Raw genomic sequence first — 21,578 nt, forward strand, 5'->3', positions numbered from 1 at the left:
GGTTCTTTACCGCTGGGCCACCAGGGAAGTCCATGCTCTGCCTCAGTTGTGTTCTAGCTGAGTGGTTTGCATACCCGGCTTGACTTCTTAGTCTATAGACTCTGTAAGGGCAGGGACTGGGTCTTCCCCATCTTGATCACATTGCACATATTCGATGCTCAAAATATAACCTTTGGGTTGAATGAACTGCATAATTCAACTACGACTCAGCTTTTCTCCCTGAAAATAAACTTACAGCAACTTTACATTCTCTTCACATTTTTTTTTTCTCCCTGAAAGCACCTAACACTGGACATTGCAGACACGTCAACTTAACTGCTATTGTGTCCCTCAGCTTGGACTTCTGACACACTTTTTTTTTTTTTTTTTCCTGAGCTCGGGTTGTACATTTGTGTCCTGGCAGCTTGAGAGCTCTGACTCTGAATAACGAGTCAGTTACCGTCCAGCCTTGGGGAAAGCCCAGGGATCTCTGGCTGGCCAGTCTGAGGCAAGTCCCTCTTCCCTGCGCCCTTTCCAATGAAGAACATGAAACAGTTGGAATTCAGAGCGCTGCAAAGGGAATTTAGGCAAAACCGTTGTCTGCTGAATTTAGCTTCTTTGGATTTATTCTGATTTATGATTGATTGGCTTTTAAATTGCTTATTTAATCCTAATGACTCTCGCTCCAGGGGAGGCCAGATACCAAGGAACACGTGATCAAGAAGCAGTGGAGTGAAGTAGTTTGGCTGGGCAAATGAAGAGCAGATATTGTCCAAAGAAACATTGCTCTAGGCTAGGAATGTGATGTGAAAATCACCCCCTGATTTTCAAAGTACCCAACCTTGTTATAAGCGTGAATGCTTATCCCCTGCGCTCTTGGCAGAAGGCTTTTTGCAGCTACCCGGTGTTGCACAGAATTTTGCACGCCCACCCCCCGCCCTCACCCCGCCATGAATTTTTCTTTCCTTATAGCAACGTATTCAATATCACTTCTTGACTGGGAACATGCTCTTGATTTATATCGCTGTTGACCATGGTGCAGAAAAACAGACTCTTAGGGGTTGCCAGGAGGATTAGATCGTGAATTCTGATGTTGGTTGGGTTGATTTCTGAAAACTTTCCCAGAAGCCTAAACTTTCTTCTCAGCTCATGGACACTAGTCCAGCCTTTGAATGGGGGAATTTGAATTTTTAAAAATTTCTTTTGAAACCGAGTTCTCTGAAATGGATGGCTTTCATCTGGAAGATATAGAGTTAATTTATGATAGGTGTTTAATTTATCAAGGTATCAGTAGTTTCAACCCTTTTCCAGGAGAGTAAACTTTTCTTTGGCCTGAAAATAGACACAATAGTTATAGTTGGTAGCCTTGTAAGGAAAGTCTGTTGGAAGCTTGTCTGTTTGGTATCAAAAGAAAATTGAAATTCCACTGCTTCAGAATAATGAAACTTTTAGGGGGGAAAAATACAACCTTTGTTTCATGTATACTGAAGTTTTGACTCAGAAATACCCCAAAGAAACGCTCTTTCAGGTCTCAAAAACCTACTTGTTCTCTGAAATATTGCTGTTATATTTCTTAAGTGTATTATGTCTGACACTTATTTCAAAGCAAGAAACATTGGGGATCAGATGAAAGGATGGAAAAAGACTCTGATGAAAAACAGAAACAGCAGAATGTGAGACACACACTTGGATGGGATGTGCGGATCGCCAGCAGAATCACCCTGGGAGGCAGCATCTGCACTCGAATCAGGCTTGAGGCCACGTTGGATCCTGGGCTGTGCCATCTTCTGCCATTGTGTCATTGTCATATTGAAAAGGAACTTTTTCCCTATCTTATTCTGCCCAGAGATTAATTTTTCTTTGCCTTTGGTTTTTAAAATGATGAAAGCCTTTGTAAGAAGCACTTTGGTGTCTTTGGAGTAAAGCAGTATGTACTCTTGTGAGACTGCTTTCAAGATTTAGGAATGAGTCTTCAAGTGTAGGTTGAGTCAGAGAATAATTTTTTTTTTCTGCATCTTTCGGTATTTTAAAAATGAAAGCTCTATGTGTACAATAGGAAGAAGTTTTAAAAGAGTGAATGAGAAGTTTTGTTCAATCTGAGACCTGAACAGTCGTTCCACATCAGCATCAGAAGCCAGGACTTCATTATATTTTGCTCTTTATTTCGAAGGAGTTTCATCTGGTTATCTGTCAAATAACCTGGTATTTTATTGGAAATGGCAGAGGAGTACACTCAGTGATTACGAGAACAAATAGAACTTGTCCTTAGAGAGCATCTGTTCTTCCCAGACATCACTGTGCTTTTCAAATATGTAAGTCAATAGATTATTACAGTAGCGTTGTGCTGGGTACACAGTATTTTCTCTGGAAATACTAGACTTTAGGTTGTGCTAGACTTATGGGCTTTCTATGTGCCAAGTGTAAAGAATCTGTGTGCCAGTGCAGGAGACAGAAGAGATGCTCGTTCCATTCCTGGGTGGGGGAAGATCCTCTGGAGAAGGAAGTGGCAACCCATTCCAGTATTCCTTCCTGGAAAATTCCATGGACAGAGGAAGCTGGTGCGCTATAGTCCATGGGGTCTCAAAGAGTCGGACGCGACTGAAGTGACTTAGCATGCATGCGTGCACCTTACCTCTGCTCCCTGATAGTACTTCTGTGTTAAATGTCCTGCAGACAGCCCTACAAGGCTTAATTCTACCAAAGATGAGGTATCCAGAAACAAACAAAGGACTCTGGCTACCTTGCACCAGGCTGAGGTCATTAGAACACAAATCCCACTGATTTCAGTGGGCCTCCTCTTGCCCACACCTCCCATCCCATCGCTCCAGGCCACAGAGCACTGAGCTGCTTGCCGTTACACCGCAGTGTCCTGCTAGCCATCTGTTTCACACACGGCAGTGTATCTGTGCCAATGCTGCTCTCCCAGTTAAGTTGCATAGCACAGTAAGTGGTTAGGAAGGACTGGGTTCAAATCCTCACTTGGCTACTTACCAGCTGTGTCACTTTGAACAGGGTCCTTAGGCTCCCTGTAGGCCTTGATTTCTTCCTTTGAAAAATGGGGATACTGACAGTACCTACCTCTACACCAGTGGCGAGGTTTAAATGAGATTTATGAGATGCATATAAAAGACTGTCTGACACTCAAGTAAGCGTTAACCCTTATTTATTTTAATATTACTGCTAATATTAAAATTCATTTTATGGCTTAAGCCCTGCCTCAGGGTAGTTGGCTCACTGGCCCTTCGCCTGTCGCTGTGATCTCTCTCATCCTCATTTTAGCTTATGTTTGCAGCTGCCTTGGGTACTTTTCCCTCAGTCTCCTCCGGCGTCTCAAATGCAACTTGGGACAAAGGTTAATTTGTCCTCTCTCATCTGAATTTATCCCCCACATTTCTGTTAATGGCACCATGTTATCATAATTTTCTCTTAATTTAGGATGAAATCTTAGACTCTTTCCTTATCCTAAGGACATAATCATGAATGTGCAAAGATTTAGTACAAAGGTATTTACTGTTTATAGTTTTAAATAATTGAGAATAGGAATTGGTTAAACTATGTTAAATATATACAATGGAATTCTCTACAGTCACTATAATTACACAGAAGAATATGCAATAATATGGAAAAAATATTCTCAAGTTGCCTTATAATATGGTATGTATCATACAGTTCCACTTTTGTTTTAGAAGTTTATGGATGCATAGATAAAAGATGAGAAAAATAGTCACTGAAAAAATTGTTTTGTAGCGTTTCTGTCTTGTAGGATTATGTGTGATATTCTAATTTTAATTTTTTCTCTTACAAATTTTCTAAAATCATCTGTACATTGCTTCCATATTTTTATTTTTTTAATTTATTTAATTGGAGGCTAATTACTTTACAATATTATATTGGTTTTGCCATACATTGACATGAATCCCAAAAGACTGTTCTATACATCTGTGTCTCTTTTGCTGTCTCGCATATAGGGTCGTCGTTACCATCTTTCTAAATTCCATATATATGCGTTAGTATACTGTATTGGTGTTTTTCTTTCTGAAAAAAAAAACAAAAACAAAACCTCAAATTTAGGGGGAAAAAAAAGAGATGGGTAATGTCTACTGCCGCCGAGTCGCTTCAGTCGTGTCCGACTCTGTGCAACCCCATAGACAGCAGCCCACCAGGCTCCCCCGTCCCTGGGATTCTCCAGGCAAGAACACTGGAGTGGATTGCCATTTCCTTCTCCAATGCATGAAAGTGAAAAGTGAAAGTGAAGTCGCTCAGTCGTGTCCGACTCTTAGCGACCCCGTGGACTGCAGCCTACCAGGCTCCTCCATCCATGGGATTTTCCAGGCAAGAGTACTGGAGTGTTGTGCCATTGCCTTCTCCAGGTAATGTCTAAGAGTCTTGCAAATACTGTATTTTACTGAGCTTTTAACACAGGCTGAGAACAATGCTGGATACATAGTAAGCTCTAAATGTTTGTTGAGTAGTGAATGAAATAATGTTGTCTTTTATGCATTTTTAGAAATAACTTTATAGGTTAAGAGTACTTAATGCTTCAAGCATTCAGTTTGTAGATGTCCTTGAAAGGTTTTCTGTTGCTGTTTGGAAGAAAAATTCTCAATAAACACAAAATAAACTAGACTGGATGTGGTGGGTGTTTTCTAATATTACGTAATTTATCATTTCAGATAATGTGACCAAAAGAGAAGCCTTTGGAACTAATTCTTCAGAAAACAATTTTACTTCAATAAAATTTACTCAGAGAAATGAACCAAATGATTGCCGTCTTAGCAATAAAGCCATCTTTCTTCATACTTCATCACAGTGTTCGGAAGAGGAGCAGGTAATACCATAGCACCTTTATGGAAGCAGAGAAAAACATTCATCATGAATTTAAAACAAGAGACTGTAAGAACATAAAAAACACTGGACAGTTGCTGGATCAGTAACTCACACTCCTGATTTTAGAAGGAGAGCCCCTGGATTACTTTACTGAAAATCGTCATTACATTTCATGATTTCAACAGCCAACTTTTATGATAATATCAGGATCTGCCATCTACAGATTTTTCTTGTAATTATTTCTATATTTTAGCTTATCTTCTGTTCGGGATAAAAGAGTTCCTTTTTATAATTCTATGTGTAAATGGAGTTTCTTTTACTGTCCTGGATTCAGTCCTTCAGACTTAAAGCAGAATGTGTTATCTTGGTTTTTCCACGAGTTGGTCAATAAATAAATGTTAGATGCTCTCTTTCTAATCTTCAAGATTTCATAGACTATATTCACATTCTTTCTAGCTATGTTTTTTTAACAATCAAGGAATCCTCGTGGAAACTGTTCTATTTTTTTTAAGCCATTTGAGTTTCTACTTTATATCTCACACGTCTTCCCTGTGATATGGTGGATAGAATGTATATGAGATTGTGGTTTTATGCAAAGGAAAAACATCTCCACGTTAGAAGTGTGTTTATATACAGTGAAGGCCTGTAATTCTTTACTTCTATAACTTATTCCAGAGAGACAATTAAGGGACAAAACTTTTTTTTTTTTCCTAGAAGATTTCCTGTCTGTTGGCAATCACTGGCCGTTGGAATTACATTTTCTGTTGAATCTTTAACCTGCGTGTGAGAGGCAAAGAATTGTTTCACAATATTTTTCCTAATAACTTGAAAATGTTGTACTAGCGTTCTCTGATTTGTCCTGCAGAGGTTCGTTGGGATGGCATGAGAACTGGGGTAATGAGGTGGGGAGTGTTCCTGTTTTACGCATGAGAAAACCGAGGTGAAGTATGTTACTCTAAGTTGCACTGTAGATGGGTCTAGAGGACAGAAGTAGAAGTCAGACCTCCTGAAACCTGTTCCCTGACTACCACTGTGACCTACTGAATCTGCCGTCACTAAGGTGTGATGGTCTGTCAAGCATAGCTAATGAACAGAAACCGGAAGGGGAGTTTTGTGCCTGAAGGGCTACAGATCAGCTCCTTTATTTTCGGTTATTTCAAGTTCCCATCAATCTGTCTTCAATGGTTTTTGTCTTGTTTTTCAGATAATGATAGATGATGGCCAAAAAGCTGGCAGTTCCTTTCAAGGTGATCTGAATCGAGCAGGGAAGGTGAAGGTGAGGCATAATTCAATTTTGTTCCATGGCCAAAACCCCAAAAAAGCACAAGAACCTCACAGGACTCATTTGCTTTCTCCCATACAAATTTGGAAAATTCAGCAGAATTTGTCCATATGATTTTTTTTTTTAAATGGTGTTTGATTAAAAAAAAATGATGTTTGATTATCTTCAACTGTCTTGGTTGGCTGGGTTCTGGATCTTTTTTCCTCAAAGCTTTAGAAATGGAAGTGGTGCTTCAATAGAGAAACATGACTCACTCCCCTGAACTTATACCATTAAGAGAAATGACAATATAACAGATTCTCAAGTTTTAGAACTAAACCATCATTTGGAAGATAAGTTTTTGCTGTCACTTGGATGTCAAAAAATAGCTGCAGTTATGTACTTACAAGCCATGGAAGCTACCATTTTTAATTCCTGTGTAAAAGCCATGGTCTGATAAGTAGAGTGGGGAAGAAAGACCTAGGCTGTGTTTTGAATTCCAATGATGAAATCTAAATTTATAATTTTATGGTATTTTGCTATGCACATGTTTTAGATCATAAGCATAAAAGGCATTTCGACATCCTGCCTTTGCTAGGTCTGCCAGTGGTGAAATCACTGTTTTAATTTACAGTCTTTGATATTCACCTGAGATGAATCAGTTCATGTATGAAGTGTTAACATTTTGTTAATCTAAAATGTCTCATTGTCAGCTTGCTGTGGAAAGCAGTATTCCACATGGAATAGTTTTTCATTAAAATGCTGCTATTGTGTCTGTAAAGGTCATTTGCTCTGCTTTTTACCTTTAAAGTAATCTTCAGTTTTATTTGGTCGAAAGAGAACACTTGATTTTTTGCCCTGCTCACCTTTCTTGTGGTTACCTGGGGCAGGATGATTCTGTCTCGAATGAACCTTCTCTCCTGCTTTCTTTAGTTTCTTCTGTCTCTTTGGAGTTTAAAGCACACCGTTATGAGAACAGACAGACCCACCACCATCGCTGGCCAGAGAAACACAAGCAATAAAACTAAAACAAAAGACGGAGACACTGCTTTGGACTGTCTTGATGGTGGTATATATTCTGGGATAGAATCAGGAACAAAAACTTTGCAAAAACTCCGCAGACTGTATTTTTTCTTTCAGTCTAGAGATCTTATTATGGTGCCTACAAAATCCAGGCCAACTTCTAAATTTACTGCTGCTTTCAGATGTCTCTGGGAAAGCACAGAACTCTAGCTGGGACTCAAAAGTTAATGAGAAAATTGGATTCAGTTGCTCACTTGAGTGTTGTAGAAATGGATTCATTGATTCTTAACTGCATTTTTTTTTTCTCTAGGTCAGATTTGCATAAAATGATATTAATCCTTTTCTAGGTAGACAATTTCCTTGATATAGAAGATTTAGACCTGGATGAAGAGATTAATCCCCAACTGAGCACGGGTATGTTTTCTGTTTCCTTCCTACACTGCTTGACCTCTTTCTAGAAACTACACGTAAGACTTTAGACAGCTTTTCTCTTTTTTTTTTTTCTGGGTGGGTGGGCGCAGGGTGCAATTATTACCTCTCCTTTTCCCAAGATACAGAAAACTGGAGTCCTGCAGTCTTTTTTTTGTTAATAAAGATTTCAGCTGAAAGGTCAAACAAAGCTTGTTGAAGGTTGTAAAGTCTTTGATCTTAAAAGAAATAAAGATTTTCTTCCTCCCATCTCCCATTTACCATATGATTGATTTTTGGATAATTGTCTCAAGTAGAACCATTTAAGTCAAACTCTTATTTCTTAGAATTTCTGCATCACGCTGTAAGTTGAGATTAGTTTTGAATGCTCCATAAAATACCAGTTGATCGTAAACATTATGAGAGTTGGTCATAAAATAAACACAAAAGAAAATAAAATCCAGATCTTTGCTTTTATGAATATTTATTAATATGTAAGCCAAACACTTAAAACTAAAGCTGTGTTGTGAATGTTTTTTTCTGGGCTGTTCTACATAGGCTGGGCTGAGAGAGCCTGCTGTCCGCTGACATGTATGTAGTCCATGACTTTTATGAGGCCTTTTTCCTCTCCTGGTTAACCTTTCTGTGTAAGCATAGGTACCCTTTGTTGTTCCAAGGAGCTTTGAAATATGTTCAAAATTTGAGTTGTTTTGAAAACTCTCATTCCTAATTTAATATGCAAGAATATCTCAACGTTAATGTTGAATGTTTCCATGGGGCAGTTTCCACAGGGGAGTTGGTTGTTGGCGTTTGTTGTTTACAGTCATTAGGTGGTCATAAACAGCCATTGTGGTCATTATTGTTGGGGAGGAGGGCTTCCTTGTAATCATGCAGGAGTTAAAGTGCAGGCTCTAGCTGGTTTGTGGACTGCTGTCTGTAAATTGTCTCTATAAGCCTCTGCTTTGGCTTCTCTGGTTCCCCCTGAATTTGAGAGGCTTTGGTAATTGGAAGCAATTAACATTTTTATTCTGCTTCCAAACATAACACTACTCCACTGAAGGGATTGTTTCTCAAGCAGTCTATTAACCAGCAAACTGCAGATTTTTTCCCCCCTTGCTTATTTGGTTTAAGGGAGATGAGGGATCTAAGGGAATCACAGACTCCTGGGAGAGGTTCTCTTAACTTCCGTGCTTTAGGCGGCTCTGAATTTCTTTATAACAGCAATTTAGGGGTTCTGATTGGATTAGAAGGTGTTGCTAAGGGTTTATGAGGGAGCCAAATTTGTAGAGCAAGCACACTGTTTCTGGGTTTTGGGTAGTTTGGGGGAAAGGAGCAGATTCCTGGGTCTTGTTCCCAAAAAAGAGTTTAATTCAGAAGGTCTTTTGTGACACCTAGTGATCTGTGTTATTAACCACTCCCCCAGGGGATTCTGATACAGTTCTTCTGTGGGTAGCACTTGGAGTAGGCACTTGGAGTTGGTGCTTGGAATTGGCATGTATATATTTGCAACATAAAGTTACTTTCACAGGAGGGCATAGCAGTGCACAGGTGGAGCGTTTCTGTGATGGTTCCTTTTCTTGCCAGTAATTAGAAAGTCTTTATACCGACATAATCCTGCATAGCCAGTGAATTTGATTTTGGTTGTATCAATATTTTAAATTAGTCTTTACTTTTCCCACTACTTTTATATTGTTTCCTTTAAACATTTTTTTAATTATTTTTTATTGCTATTAGGTCTGTTTCTTTTGTTTAAAGGATTGCATAAAAACCTCTTACTAGTATGATTTTTCCAGAAATTTGAGAACAAGTAGTTTTTCATTTGTGTATAAAAGCTTCCTGAGGCTGAACCAAATCTCAGTGGACTTGGATTAGCTAGTCAAGACCTTCTGAGGGGTAAAATAATGTGAAAAGTCAAGGCTAAAAAGCAACCAAGGCTTCAGTGATCTATTCCAATTACTGAAAAGACCACCAAGCTTCACTGTTTTTATAATGTACAATCTGGGTCATCTGAAAGAAAACACACACACACACACACACACACACACACAAGAAATTTGCCAAATGGGTTTTATCTTTGGGTCTAATTTGTATTACACTTCAGGAATGTGAGCAGAAGGTAAATATATCAGATGGGAAATGTGACATTTTAAATAAGCAAGTTGCTTGTATAATTTTGGCAGCTGAGAGGCTTACTGATTAGATTCTGTCATTATTGTTTAAACAACAGATTTGCCTGGGGCAACAAGGAAGTTAGTTGCCTATTGTTTTTCTACCATTGACTTTATTTGTTCACCTTCTTCATTTTCATAAATATTCTCCAAGATTCAGGCCTTTGATGCCGCCCTGGGATTTAGCTTGTTGTTTCAGCAGCCCGGGTAACACACTTTTTCCAAGAAGCCAACCCAGTGATGTGCTATTGACCAGTTGTCCCAGGAAACCTTGGTCACAAAGTGTGGTGCCCTGTGTTTATTTGACATTAAATTAACTTTTTTTTTTTCCTCCTTTGAGACAAGATAATTACCCTGGTTACTTACTGTCATGCATATCCAGAAAGATTATTATTTGGAATAGGTATTAATTATTATAGGGGCCTCCCTGGTGGCTTAGTGGTAAAGAATCCGCCTGCCAATGCAGGAAACTCCGGTTTGGTTTGAGTTGAGAAGATTCCCTGGAGAAGGAAATGGCAACCCACTCCAGTATTCTTGCCTGGGAAATCCCATGGACAGAGGAGCCTGGCAGGCTAAATAGTCCATGGGATCACAGAAGACTCAACAATTGGTTTGCCCTTTAGAGTAGAAAGAATCTTCTGATTGTCTTTATTTCCGCCCCTCAGTTGGCCCAGCCTGTTCTCTGGATGAGTGCAGAAGGTCAAAGAGACCGTTTTGAGGTCTGGTATTCAGAATTATACTGTATTATACACGTTTCTTGACCAGTATATGTACTTATGTTGTGATTGATTTCACTGAATTAAAATGGGCAACTGATCCTGCTTGAAGATTGGCAGCCTTATTTGATTTTCCTTTTCAAGTTTTCCAGTACTTCCAGTTTTAATGAAGGTATCAGTTTCTCTCCCTCTCCCTCTTTTTTTTTTTTTTTTCTTTAAAATTTTCCTTATCTGCAACTTAAAGCAGCTTTATGTACCCTGTGAATGACCTGGCTTTTATTCAATAAATGTTTAACAACTGTGACTGGATCTGGGAATAAAATAAAAAATAAAACATATCTGGTTCCTGTCCTTACAGAAATTCGTAGTTTATTGGAAGAATTGGACATTAACCAGATAATCACAAATATATAATTATAAATTGCTCTAGATCTTATGAGAGCACATTGTAGGGGAATTTAATTTTTCTGTGGATCAGATAAAGAGCAGAGAGCTTGAGATCTAAAGGATGAGTAATTATTAACTAGGTGAGGGCTGGGCAGGAGAGTATAGGAACAGGATAAGAACAGCATATGTAAAGGTCCCGAGCTAGGAGAGGATGGCATATTTCAGCCCTTCAGAGTTTAGGCATTTCATTTACTTTATACTTGAGACTGTTAAAAATCATCCTTGCATTGCTTAGAAGATCACTAAAAACGTTGAGAAGGAAAAAAATCCTAGCTTCAAAATGTTTCTGTCTCTATTCCTCCAATTATTTTTTATGTGCAGACTTATCCATCTATTAAACTCCAGTTTGAAAGCAATGTCAACCACAAAGATAAATGCTTCCACTCCATTCCTGAGAACAGAATTGGCATGATAATTACCCCCTTTCAACAGTTCCTATGTTTATTTCTCCCGTAGGAAAAAAGAAAGGTTTTATCTAATTGGAGAGATCAGGGGAAAACACTGGATGTACATGGATGAGGCCTTTGCTTCCTTTGGGTCATGCTGTGTGGAAGGTGTATGTCCTCTCTTCTGTGCTCACACCGCCTTTCTTACTGCAGACATACTTTACATGGGGCCCAGGTCTGCCTCACCCGGTGGTTTTCAACCTGAGATACATTAGAATCACTTGAGAAGCTTTCAAAAAAAAAGACAATACCTGCATCCTGCCTTTGGGGATCCTTTCCCAGTAGCCTGGTGTGTGTCCTGGGCACTGGCAGGGTTTAAAGCTCCCCAGGTAACTCTAATATGCTATTGAAGCTGGGAACCAGCTCTAGACAGTTCTGGAGGTATCACTCTTGAGTGCCTACTCCAAGAGCTACAGGGATGTGAAGAGGTTCTCCTTTACCTGGCTGGATTCGTGTCATCTGTGTAGACTTCCTCTCAGGTGGGATAGTCTGAGGTCTAGACTTGGGAGGAAAGCTCGATAAATAAGAGGTCCAATTGTGACTGCAAGACAAGCTCCATTTTCAAAATCAGCTTCATTATTTATAAAGCTCATATTTTGATCCCCATTATTTTGACTCCTGAATGTATTTTCCTCTATTTCTATATTTAAAGGGAGGGGGATATGATTTATTATCACTGTCAAATGCCAGCTCCAGCCGTAAGTAAGTCTTCCCTGATCTTCCCCAGCTTCTTCCCCAGCGCCTTGGATGGCAGTACTAGTCTTCTGCCTCCTTTTATATTTCCACTTTTACTTTGCAGTTTTTTTCTTGAAGTGGGTGTTGGTTAATGTGTCTCTTGAAAGTGGCGTATGGTTTATTCATGTGCGTCTAGACACACACACACACACACAGCTTTGTCTTTTAGAGTGTCTAATCCATTTATATTTAATACATTGCTGATATATTTGACTTTAAATCTCTTATCTTACTCTTTTGTTTTCCACTTGTTCTGCCAGTTTTATGTTCTTTTCTTCACTCATTTTTTGCCTATTTTTGGATCAATCAAATATTATTGTTTCATGGCCTCCTGTTTTTTCTGGGTAGAGAATTCTACCCAGAATATATATATAATTATTTTCTTCAGCATTTTAAAGGTGTTATTCTGTTTTGTTGTGGTGTTAATTGTTCCTCTATTGAAAACTGTAGAAAAACCAAATGTCAATCTGATTGTTGTACATTTGAAGGTAATATCAATATGTTTTTTACCTCATTTGCTTACTTCTATGATTTTCTCTTTGTTTTTCAGTAATTTCATTGTGCCTTGGCATTGTTTACTTTGTATTTATTCTGCTTGGGGTTTGTAGATTCTTGTAAATGTTGGGAAAGTCTCAGCTATTATGTCTTCAAATAATACCTGTGCCCAGACCTTTTCACCATGTCCCACATCTCTCCGAGCTCTTTCCTGCATTTCCATCATTTTCTATTTCCTTTCTTTCTTCAGCTAGAATATTTTCTACTGTGTTCCAATTCAGTAATCTTGTACCAAATATGATGTTAAAGCCATCAGTATTTCTGTTATAGTTGTCAAGAGATCTGGAGTATCTATTTTTAAAAAATTCAGTTCCCTGCCAAAATTCTTCATCTTGTAATATATTTATTGGAATGTATTAATTGGTTATTTTGAAGTTCTTGTCTCATAATTCCAATAACTGAGATGTTCCGTGGGTCCGTGTGTATCATTAAGTTTCCCTTTTGATCCAGTGTCTTTGTATACCTGGTAATTTTTGTTTGAGTGCTGAATACTGTATATAAAATATTACAGAAGCTCTGGATGATGTTACCTTAATCTGTATTTAGAGAAACTTCAACATTCTCTGCTAGCATTTAGGTCATCTTAACCCAATATGGGATTGAGCTGATTTGGTGACTGAGTTTCAGGTTTTATGAAAGAAAGTAAAAGTGTTAGTCGCTAATTCATGTCTGACTCTGCGACCCCATGGACTGTAGCCCTTCAGGCTCCTCTGTTCATGGCATTCTCTGGGCAAGAACACTGGAGTGGCAAGAATACTGGAGAATACATGTCATTCTCTGGGGAAGAATACTGGAGTGCCATTTCCTACACTAGAGGATCTTCCCAACCCAGGGATTGAACCTGGATCTCCTACATTGCAGGCATATTCTTTACCATCTGAGCCACCACCTCAGGCTTTATGAGGGCTGCTCTACTTCTAGTTCTCGCTTACTTCTAGGGTGTAGCCCTTCAGGGTAAATTACAGCCCTTTCTTTTTGGAAGTCCTGAGCTCTGTTTTTGTCTTCATAGCACTGTGAATCTGTTGGTAGTTCTGCTAAGCTTCTCAGCCTCTTAGCCTATTTCTTCTTCTTGGTTTTTTAGCCTCTGCTTACAAATCACTAGATGCCATATGTTGAAAAACAGCTTAGAATCTTAGACTCACATTCAGTACTTTCCTTCTCTCCAGGATCTTAGCCCCTCAAGTTCTGGGCTTCCCTGGTAGCATTCCAGTGACTTTAACTAGTTAATTTTTATCATTTTTCCAGCTATGCTGGTGTTCTTGGTGTGAGGTTCAGACTGTCTGATGAGGGTCAGATATTAAATGTGGTCTGGGAGCTCCTTTGGAAACCCCAGGGTCTGAAGGTCAAATATGTTGACATTTACACTGATGTTGCAAAAGCAGTGGTGGGTAAAGATGCTAGTACCTTAGTGTGAACCAAGGCAGAAGCACCAAACTATGTAGTCGTCATTGTTATCTTCACTGTCATGAATTTGTAGCTAAAACAAATGCCAGTTTCCATCGAAAATGTCTTTGATGAAATGGTGTTTGTGTGGGTGTGCTCAGTCACGTCCAATTCTTCGTGACCCAGTGGACTGTAGCCCCCAGGCTCCTCTGTCTGTGAAATTCTCCAGGCAAGAATACTGGAGTGGGTTGCCATTGCCTTCTCCAGAGGATCGTCCTGACCCAGGGATCTAACCCGTGTCTTCCACATTGCAGGCAGATTCTTTACCGTCTGAGCCACCAGGGAAGTAGTAAAAGTTATTAATTTTATTGAATCTTGATCCCTGAGTATACCTCTTTTTAACGTTTTGTGTGTGTAAAGCACTTCTGCTGCATACTGAAGGACAACAGTTGTATTTCACATGTGCATGAAATACATGAGCATTTTTTCATGGAAAAAAGGAAACACACTTTTTCACGAAAAACGCTTGTGCTGTTGAGTGGTGTGCTAAGTTACTTTTTTTTTTTCTTTCATGGATCAACATTTTTACTTGAAAGGGTGACTGACAAAGTGTAGTTCTCAAAAGTGAAGGAAGTGAAGCTGTCTTTTCAAGACAAACAACTGATACTCTTCATTGCCAGTGATAAAGTTGGCAATGGATCAAGTGAAAATTGGATTTTTGGAAAACTTATATCCAGTACTGTGAGCTTGACAGCTTCTCAATATTTAAAGGCTTTTTTGACAAAATTGGTAATGTTAACTAATGTGACTTTTATATTACATAATGAAATATGTCAACATTTGACAGATCTGCATAACAGGGTGAACCACCAGTTTCCAAATAACCGATTTATGGTGTTCCAAAATCATGCACAGGAGAACAATTCATTTATGATAAAGGGCAGACCAATGAATTTTAAACATAAGAGCATGAAAACTTCACTGAAAGGGTTTCACGTTGCACATTGGAAATATTTTTAAAACCAATATCATTTGTCAAGATCCAGTGTGTATCAAAGACTATGCCCAACTGTATAAAAGGAGTATTAAAGTACTCTTCCCCTTTCTGACATATATATCGTGTGAGACTAGAATTTCTTCATTTTCATCATGTGAAACAGCATGTTCCAAAAATTGAATGCAGAAGCAAATAGAGAATCCAGCTTTCTTCTACTTGAGACAAGAACTTAAAAGATTCAGCAAATGTAAAACAATGCTTCTCTTCTATTATCTTTGCTTTTGGAAAATATCTTTTTAAAATTAAAGTATTTATTTTAATAATGATTGTATTATTTTAATAATTTGAAGTCAAATATTTGAAAATTCAGTTTCTAATACGGTGAATATTGTTAGATATAACTCCCACAAAAAAAGCTCTTTGCGTCTTCAAAAATTTTTAATAACAAGAAACTCTGACATAAACTATCATAGCTGTAATCCATATGCATAAGAGGCCTCAGTTCATTTCTTATGTGTATCCTTTTTGGTCTTGAGGAGTGCCCAAAATTTCAGGAAATTTTGGCTATTTCTACATGTCAACAAAGGAATGAATTGGTTGATCTTATAAATATGATAGGCAGATTAAGTATTATTGTTGTCGAGATTATCAGACATCAGATTACCTTTTTTTTTTTTTTGATTGCTTACTTTTAAATGTATTACCTTTGACTTGCTGGTCATCAGTTAAATATAGGAAGGCAGATGGCAGAAACAGATACTTTATAAACATTGAGCATTCTTATTATGTAGCTGAGAAAGAGATTGAAATGCTTTCAACCAGGCTTGCCATCCAACATGAAGATTCCTTTTTGAGAGTTGCCTTAACTCGACAAAGCCCATCAGTCAAGATGGTGGTATTTATCCATAGTTAAGAAAAAACTAGTTGTTGTAGAAACAGTAAGCCTGGATTGAGTAAGCTGTGGGAAATAGTAAAGGACAAGGAAGCCTGGTGCTGCAGTCCATAGGCTACAAAGAGTGGATGTGAGTCAGTGACTAAACAACAGCAGCAAAAGTGTCTTAGAGATCAGATTTCAGTCTAAAAAGCTTTAGAGATCTCCAGAAATTCCATTCCTCATCATCAATGAATACAATCCTGTTCCCTCTCAGAGAATGAATATATAAATGCCCCATCAGTGACTATAAAATGGGTAAAGGACAAGGTAGCTTTCTTTATAACTTACTTATTATCAGACTGTTCGTGTCCATAAGGGTTTCACCACTTTATAAATCTGTCCTATTTAGAGGTAAAGCAGTTCAGGTTTTGTGTTGACTGTTCTGTGATTTTATGTGTAAAAATCATATCCCTGTAAAAAAAACTTAGCTTGCGAGGATAAGGACTTTACATATTTTGTATCATTCCAATATTCTATGGATAGGTAGACTTATACGTGCTGTTCAATTTAAAAGTTGAGATACAGGAAATCCATTCCCTTTCTGCAAGTATGCGTTGAATTTACTACACATAAGGTGCTGTGTTAGACTCCAACAACTATGCAAGTTTGTGCGTTTTTCTTTTACCCTGGAGAAACAAATGACAGGAATGTGGAATGTGGTGGATACTGAGTCTGAAAGAACTGTTCCCATGGCAGTGGGCTTTTTAGGAAGGAAACCATTATTGCTGAAAATCCAACCTTCTTTGCAAATATATGAGGGATGTGAAGAATTTCAGCAAAGGAATGGCAGAGTTATCCTCCTTGGTGCACAATATTGTCAGTCGGATCTTAAATAGCTCGGAAAGCAGAATTGATTTTGATTTCACATTTGAAGTGATGTTTGCTCTGGCAGCCAGTGGGTCTGGTAGATGTTGGTTTTTCATATTAAGAGGCTTGACCCTTACTCTCCTTGCCTCTGTTGTTGGCTGGCCCCTAACTAGTGAAGGAGTTTAGCTTTGGACTCATAAAGGGAAAGCCAGTCTTTCCACCAGCCTTATTGAGTATTTAAAAGTATTACTTCTCTGGTTATAAAACATGTGAACACACTGACTGCTGACTAATCGTGTGAACATGCTTATCAGAGTGACATTTCTTGGCCCTGAGTTTGGAGATACGAACCTGGTAGATATAAATAACATAAGTGATGAAACTGCTTTCTTAAAAATCAGTTTCTGATGTGACGTCTTGGATTTAGAACAGGGCTCTGCAGCCAGGCTGCAGCTGTGGCGCCTTGAGTGCGGTGATTCTGGGTGTTAGAGCTCCTTGCCTGTAAAACAGGAAATAATAGAGTTGTTGAGAGGATTAGCTGAGTTAATGCATGTAAAAGGCTGGCTAGTATTATTGTTTTTATTTCCCCTAATTAATCAGGTCACATTCTACGATTTCAGTAATTAATCATAGTCATGCATGCATGCTCAGTCCCTAACTTGTGTCCGACTCTGTGCAACCCCATGGACTGTAGCCTGCCAGGCTCCTCTGTCCCTGGGATTTTCCAGGCAAAAGTACTGGAGTGGGTTGCCATTTCCTCCTCCAGGGGATCTTCCTCACTCAGGGATCAAAAAAGACATGATTACAAAATTCTTAAGCTTCCAGGTGGTATCTGCAGTGGAGAGAGATGTATTTCAAATCTGTTTCCGTTTTTGAATAGCAGTACCTGCTCAGTTATCTCCTCATATATGCTGCCATTGGCAACAGCCAAGGCATACCTGTTGTTAATTAATCACTTCCACTGAGAACTTAATTAGTGTCTTAATTAGGATCATCATTGAGTATCAGGCCGCAGCATCCTGCGCCAGCTGCAAGTTACTGGCTGGCTCCAGCAGCCCTTCTGGTCCTGCAGAAACAGGCCAAGGAGCTATCCTTTTGGGCTTCTATTTGTTTCTCTGTCTTCAAAGAGAGCTGTGGAAGATCATTGTTTGTCCATGATGCATCAATGATTCTGCCACATGTGCAAAAAAAAAAATAAAGGAACACATCTACTTCTAATGGATTGATCAGAAAACCAGGATTGGCTTTTGAATTCTTGCTTTTGTGCTAAACAAGCTGGAAACACAGAGCACATTGTTGTTTGCAAGTGTTGGAAATGAGGCCCTGCATTCTGAGTATGACGGATTATTTCATTTTTCTGCAGCAAGTGAAAGTTCCTCCCTTCTGGCATCATTATTTTTTAATATGTTGTTTTGAAATATTGCCATATTGTTACAGGATGAAATCAGCACTCCATTTTCTTTCTCTTTCCCCCCTTAGGAAAATATGGCAAAATGAGACAAAAGTAGCATCTTCTGGACTTAGTTTCCTATAGAAGTAGAAGTTGGGTTGAAAGGCATGATCAAGCTGTTCCCCAGACAATACTTCTCCCAGACCTTTTGGATGGGTTGTTAACATAGCAACAATCAGAGGAAAACTAATGCAGCAGCAGCTTTTATTTTCTAGAAGGGAGACACCCTTGAGTCAAGTTCCCCAGTGAGAACAGGTGTTGTGAAACGGTCCTACTTTACTTGAGTATATTTGCTCATTCTTTTGACTACCGTAGGCTTCTTGATGGTTTAGGTCAATTGTGGACTTGGTGAAGGGATCGAGTGATGTATTTTGTGTTCAACAGATGTGCTGCTGCTTCCAGGACAAGTGGAGCAGGAAGTGAGCTTGAGTGTTCCCTCTTATATTCCTTCTGTGGCCGTCCAGCCTGTCACCCCTGGAATGAAGCCCCGACCCATCGTGAAAGCAGCAGATAAACAAAGCAAAGAGGTACTTCCCAGGGAATTCAGGGCTCTTGAAATTGCCTCAATTCTATAACTGGTCCTTTCAGAGAAATGCCACCATACCCGTGTGTGCCTGTATTTTTCTCAGGTTTGGGAAAATGTAGAATTCAGGTTGCTTAATTGGGTCCCTCTCCCTGTCATCTCTCTCTAATGTGTATAATCCCTTTTGAACACACAGAAAGCAATTATATTTTTACTCAGAAGCTATTTTTATGTCATGATGTTTGCCATGCTGCGGGACGGTGCTACCTGGGGACTAATCCACAGATAGGATGGACAGATTTCTTACCTCTTTTTGTCTGTACCAGCCTCTTTTCTTTTTATTATTGTTTCCAAGTTTCTATAAACATTTTGCATTAGTTAGGGTAAGGCCAGGCTGCTATAGTAGGGAACCCTAACAATAATTCAATGGCTGAAAGGAGACAGAAGTGTATTTCTCTCCCGTAACAGTCTATAGAGAGCCTTTAAAGTGGGCAAGTGGTGGTTCTGTTTTCAGTCATTGGGGCCCACCAGGTTCCTTCTCTCTGGATCTCACTGCCCCTCAGGACATTGTCTTCATGTGCGTGTTTCAGGTCAGGTCACTGTCCTACCTGGAGGGGCTGGGGATGAGAGGATGGGGATAGCACATTTCCCCAAGGCTGAGGACGTAGGCGCTTCATTTCTGCTCGCTCTCTGTGGGCAACCCACTAGCCCCGTGTTCCTATCTGGTCACCGGGGAAGTTGAGAAATGTCATCTAGCCATGTGCTCCTCCAGCGTGGGAGAATGGAGTCTGCCACATGTTAATTCTCCCTAATACACAACAGGGAGACTCATCTTTTACTATCCTTTCCAGCTCATCTTTATCTACTTAATTGAAACGCACCAACCGAGGCCGCTGATGGTGCTGGCTAGTGACCTTTATCACCTTTTTTACGCTAGCATAAAAGGGGATCAGGTACAAGAATTTGTTAAGGGCTCTTTATTATTGATTCCAAATAAAAATACTAGAGTGTTTCCTGATTATGTAATCGTTCAGGTACTAGTCTTGTCACCTGAAGATACTCTGTTATGGAAGCAGTCATTCAATCAGAAGTAATCCACACATTTCAATTTTTGCCCTTTGCTAATAGAACTTTTGTTCACTGACATCAGAAAAGTCTATCTAGGAGGCTTGCAGACTTATATTGAACCCCCAAATAGGTTACTTGGAGAAGGAAATTGCAACCCACTCCAGTATTCTTGCCTGGAGAATCCCATGGACAAAGGAGCCTGGTGGGCTACAGTCCATGGGGTTGAGACAGCCACTTTTCAGTGTCTTTTTGAATTACAGAGCTTTCTCTGAGTATTAAGAAGCTAAAATTGCAAGGTGATTGCTAGTAAGAATCAGCTTCTTTTAAAGACTTGTTCATGTTCTTGACTTCAGTTGTGACCATACAAATTATTGGGCCAGCCAATGGTCAGTGGCACCTCATGCCATTATAGAAATTATTACAAAATGGCTTTAGTTGATGGGTTTAAAAAAATGAATGACTTCTATGATCTCCCATATAGCCAGCAAAATACTAGTTAAAAGCCTATATATGATTGTATCTTTAAAACAAGTATAAGTTTCTTCTCAGAAAATGTGAAAATTTTTAAATGTTCAAATCAAAATGATAGGAACACTTTTTGTGCTGGCAAACTAATGACACATCAGTCAGTTCAGTTCAGTCGCTCTGTCGTGTCCCACTCTTTGCGACCCCATGAATCGTAGCACCCCAGGCCTCCCTGTCCATCACCAACTCCCGGAGTTCACCCAGACTCACGTCCATCGAGTCAGTGATGCCATCCAGCCATCTCATCCTCTGTCATCCCCCTCTCCTCCTGCCCCCAATCCCTCCCAGCATCAGAGTCTTTTCCAATGAGTCAACTCTTTGCATGAGGTGGCCAAAGTACCGGAGTTTCTGCTTTAGCATCATTCCTTCCAAAGAAATCCCAGGGCCGATCTCCTTCAGAATGGACTGGTTGGATCTCCTTGCAGTCCAAGGGACTCTCAAGAGTCTTCTCCAACACCACAGTTCAAAAGCATCAGTTCTTCGGCCCTCAGCTTTCTTCACAGTCCAACTCTCACATCCATACATGACCACTGGAAAAACCATAGCCTTGACTTTGTTGGCAAAGTAATGTCTCTGCTTTTCAATATGCTATCTAGGTTGGTCATAACTTTTCTTCCAAGGACTAAGCGTCTTTTAATTTCATGGCTGCAGTCACCTTTTGCAGTGATTTTGGAGCCCCAAAAAATAAAGTCTGACAATGAGACATAGATGAATAATTTTTGGTGTTTCTTTAAATATTCAGAGTAATATTGTGGGTGGGATTTTAATTTCTAGACACTATTTGTTAGAGAAACATTTCAGGACTGTCTAGAATCACAGTACCGCACCACCTCTGCCTTGGTTTAATAGTATTAATCTTATTCTAAAGTATGCAGTGCAAGAAAAAGAACATAATCACCAAATTCCAGCACATGTGTCCTGTGAGGACTTACCAAGGGGCCATTTTGGGCTAGAGACGGCGGTTGCTTTCTGTGATGTCAGTCTCAAAAGATGAAAATGTATCCTGGATGTCCTGACTTCCTCTTAATTGCCTAATAAGAATCTATAACTTCTTGATATGAACTGAACCCATTTAATTTTTTTCGCTAATTTTATCACTGCTTTTATACATGTGCATTTCCCCTTTAACAGTCAAACCTTTTTCAAGAACCTTCCACTTTCCCTTTGTGAATAATTTCTTGCCGTGGTCACTCTATTTTGATGAATTTTGGAAGTTCTGAATAGCTTTATAGAGCAAAAAGAATTCACATTAAGAAGATGAAAAATTATGAGTTCCTTTCCTACTTCCCAAAGTACAGAAGAGGTCATTGAAGAAACTTTTGTAAT

The 21,578-nt window shown here is 39.2% G+C and overlaps 1 protein-coding gene across 5 annotated transcripts in view; it reads left to right on the forward strand.

Annotated features, from left to right (window-relative positions):
* LOC104982479 (chromosome unknown open reading frame, human C11orf74) overlaps positions 1-21,578 on the forward strand; it is a 66,200-nt gene that overhangs the window by 37,790 nt on the left and 6,832 nt on the right. For 4 of the 5 annotated variants that reach the window (XM_010831873.1, XM_010831872.1, XM_010831874.1 and 1 more), the window contains 4 exons: positions 4,653-4,807; positions 6,011-6,082; positions 7,438-7,504; positions 18,521-18,663. In XM_010831873.1, coding sequence (XP_010830175.1) covers positions 4,653-4,807; positions 6,011-6,082; positions 7,438-7,504; positions 18,521-18,663 — 437 coding nt within the window. The other variant, XM_010831875.1, reaches the window with a different exon arrangement.

This window comes from Bison bison, unplaced genomic scaffold (genome assembly GCF_000754665.1).
Source record: "Bison bison bison isolate TAMUID 2011002044 unplaced genomic scaffold, Bison_UMD1.0 scf7180017864531, whole genome shotgun sequence".
NCBI lineage: Eukaryota > Metazoa > Chordata > Mammalia > Artiodactyla > Bovidae > Bison > Bison bison.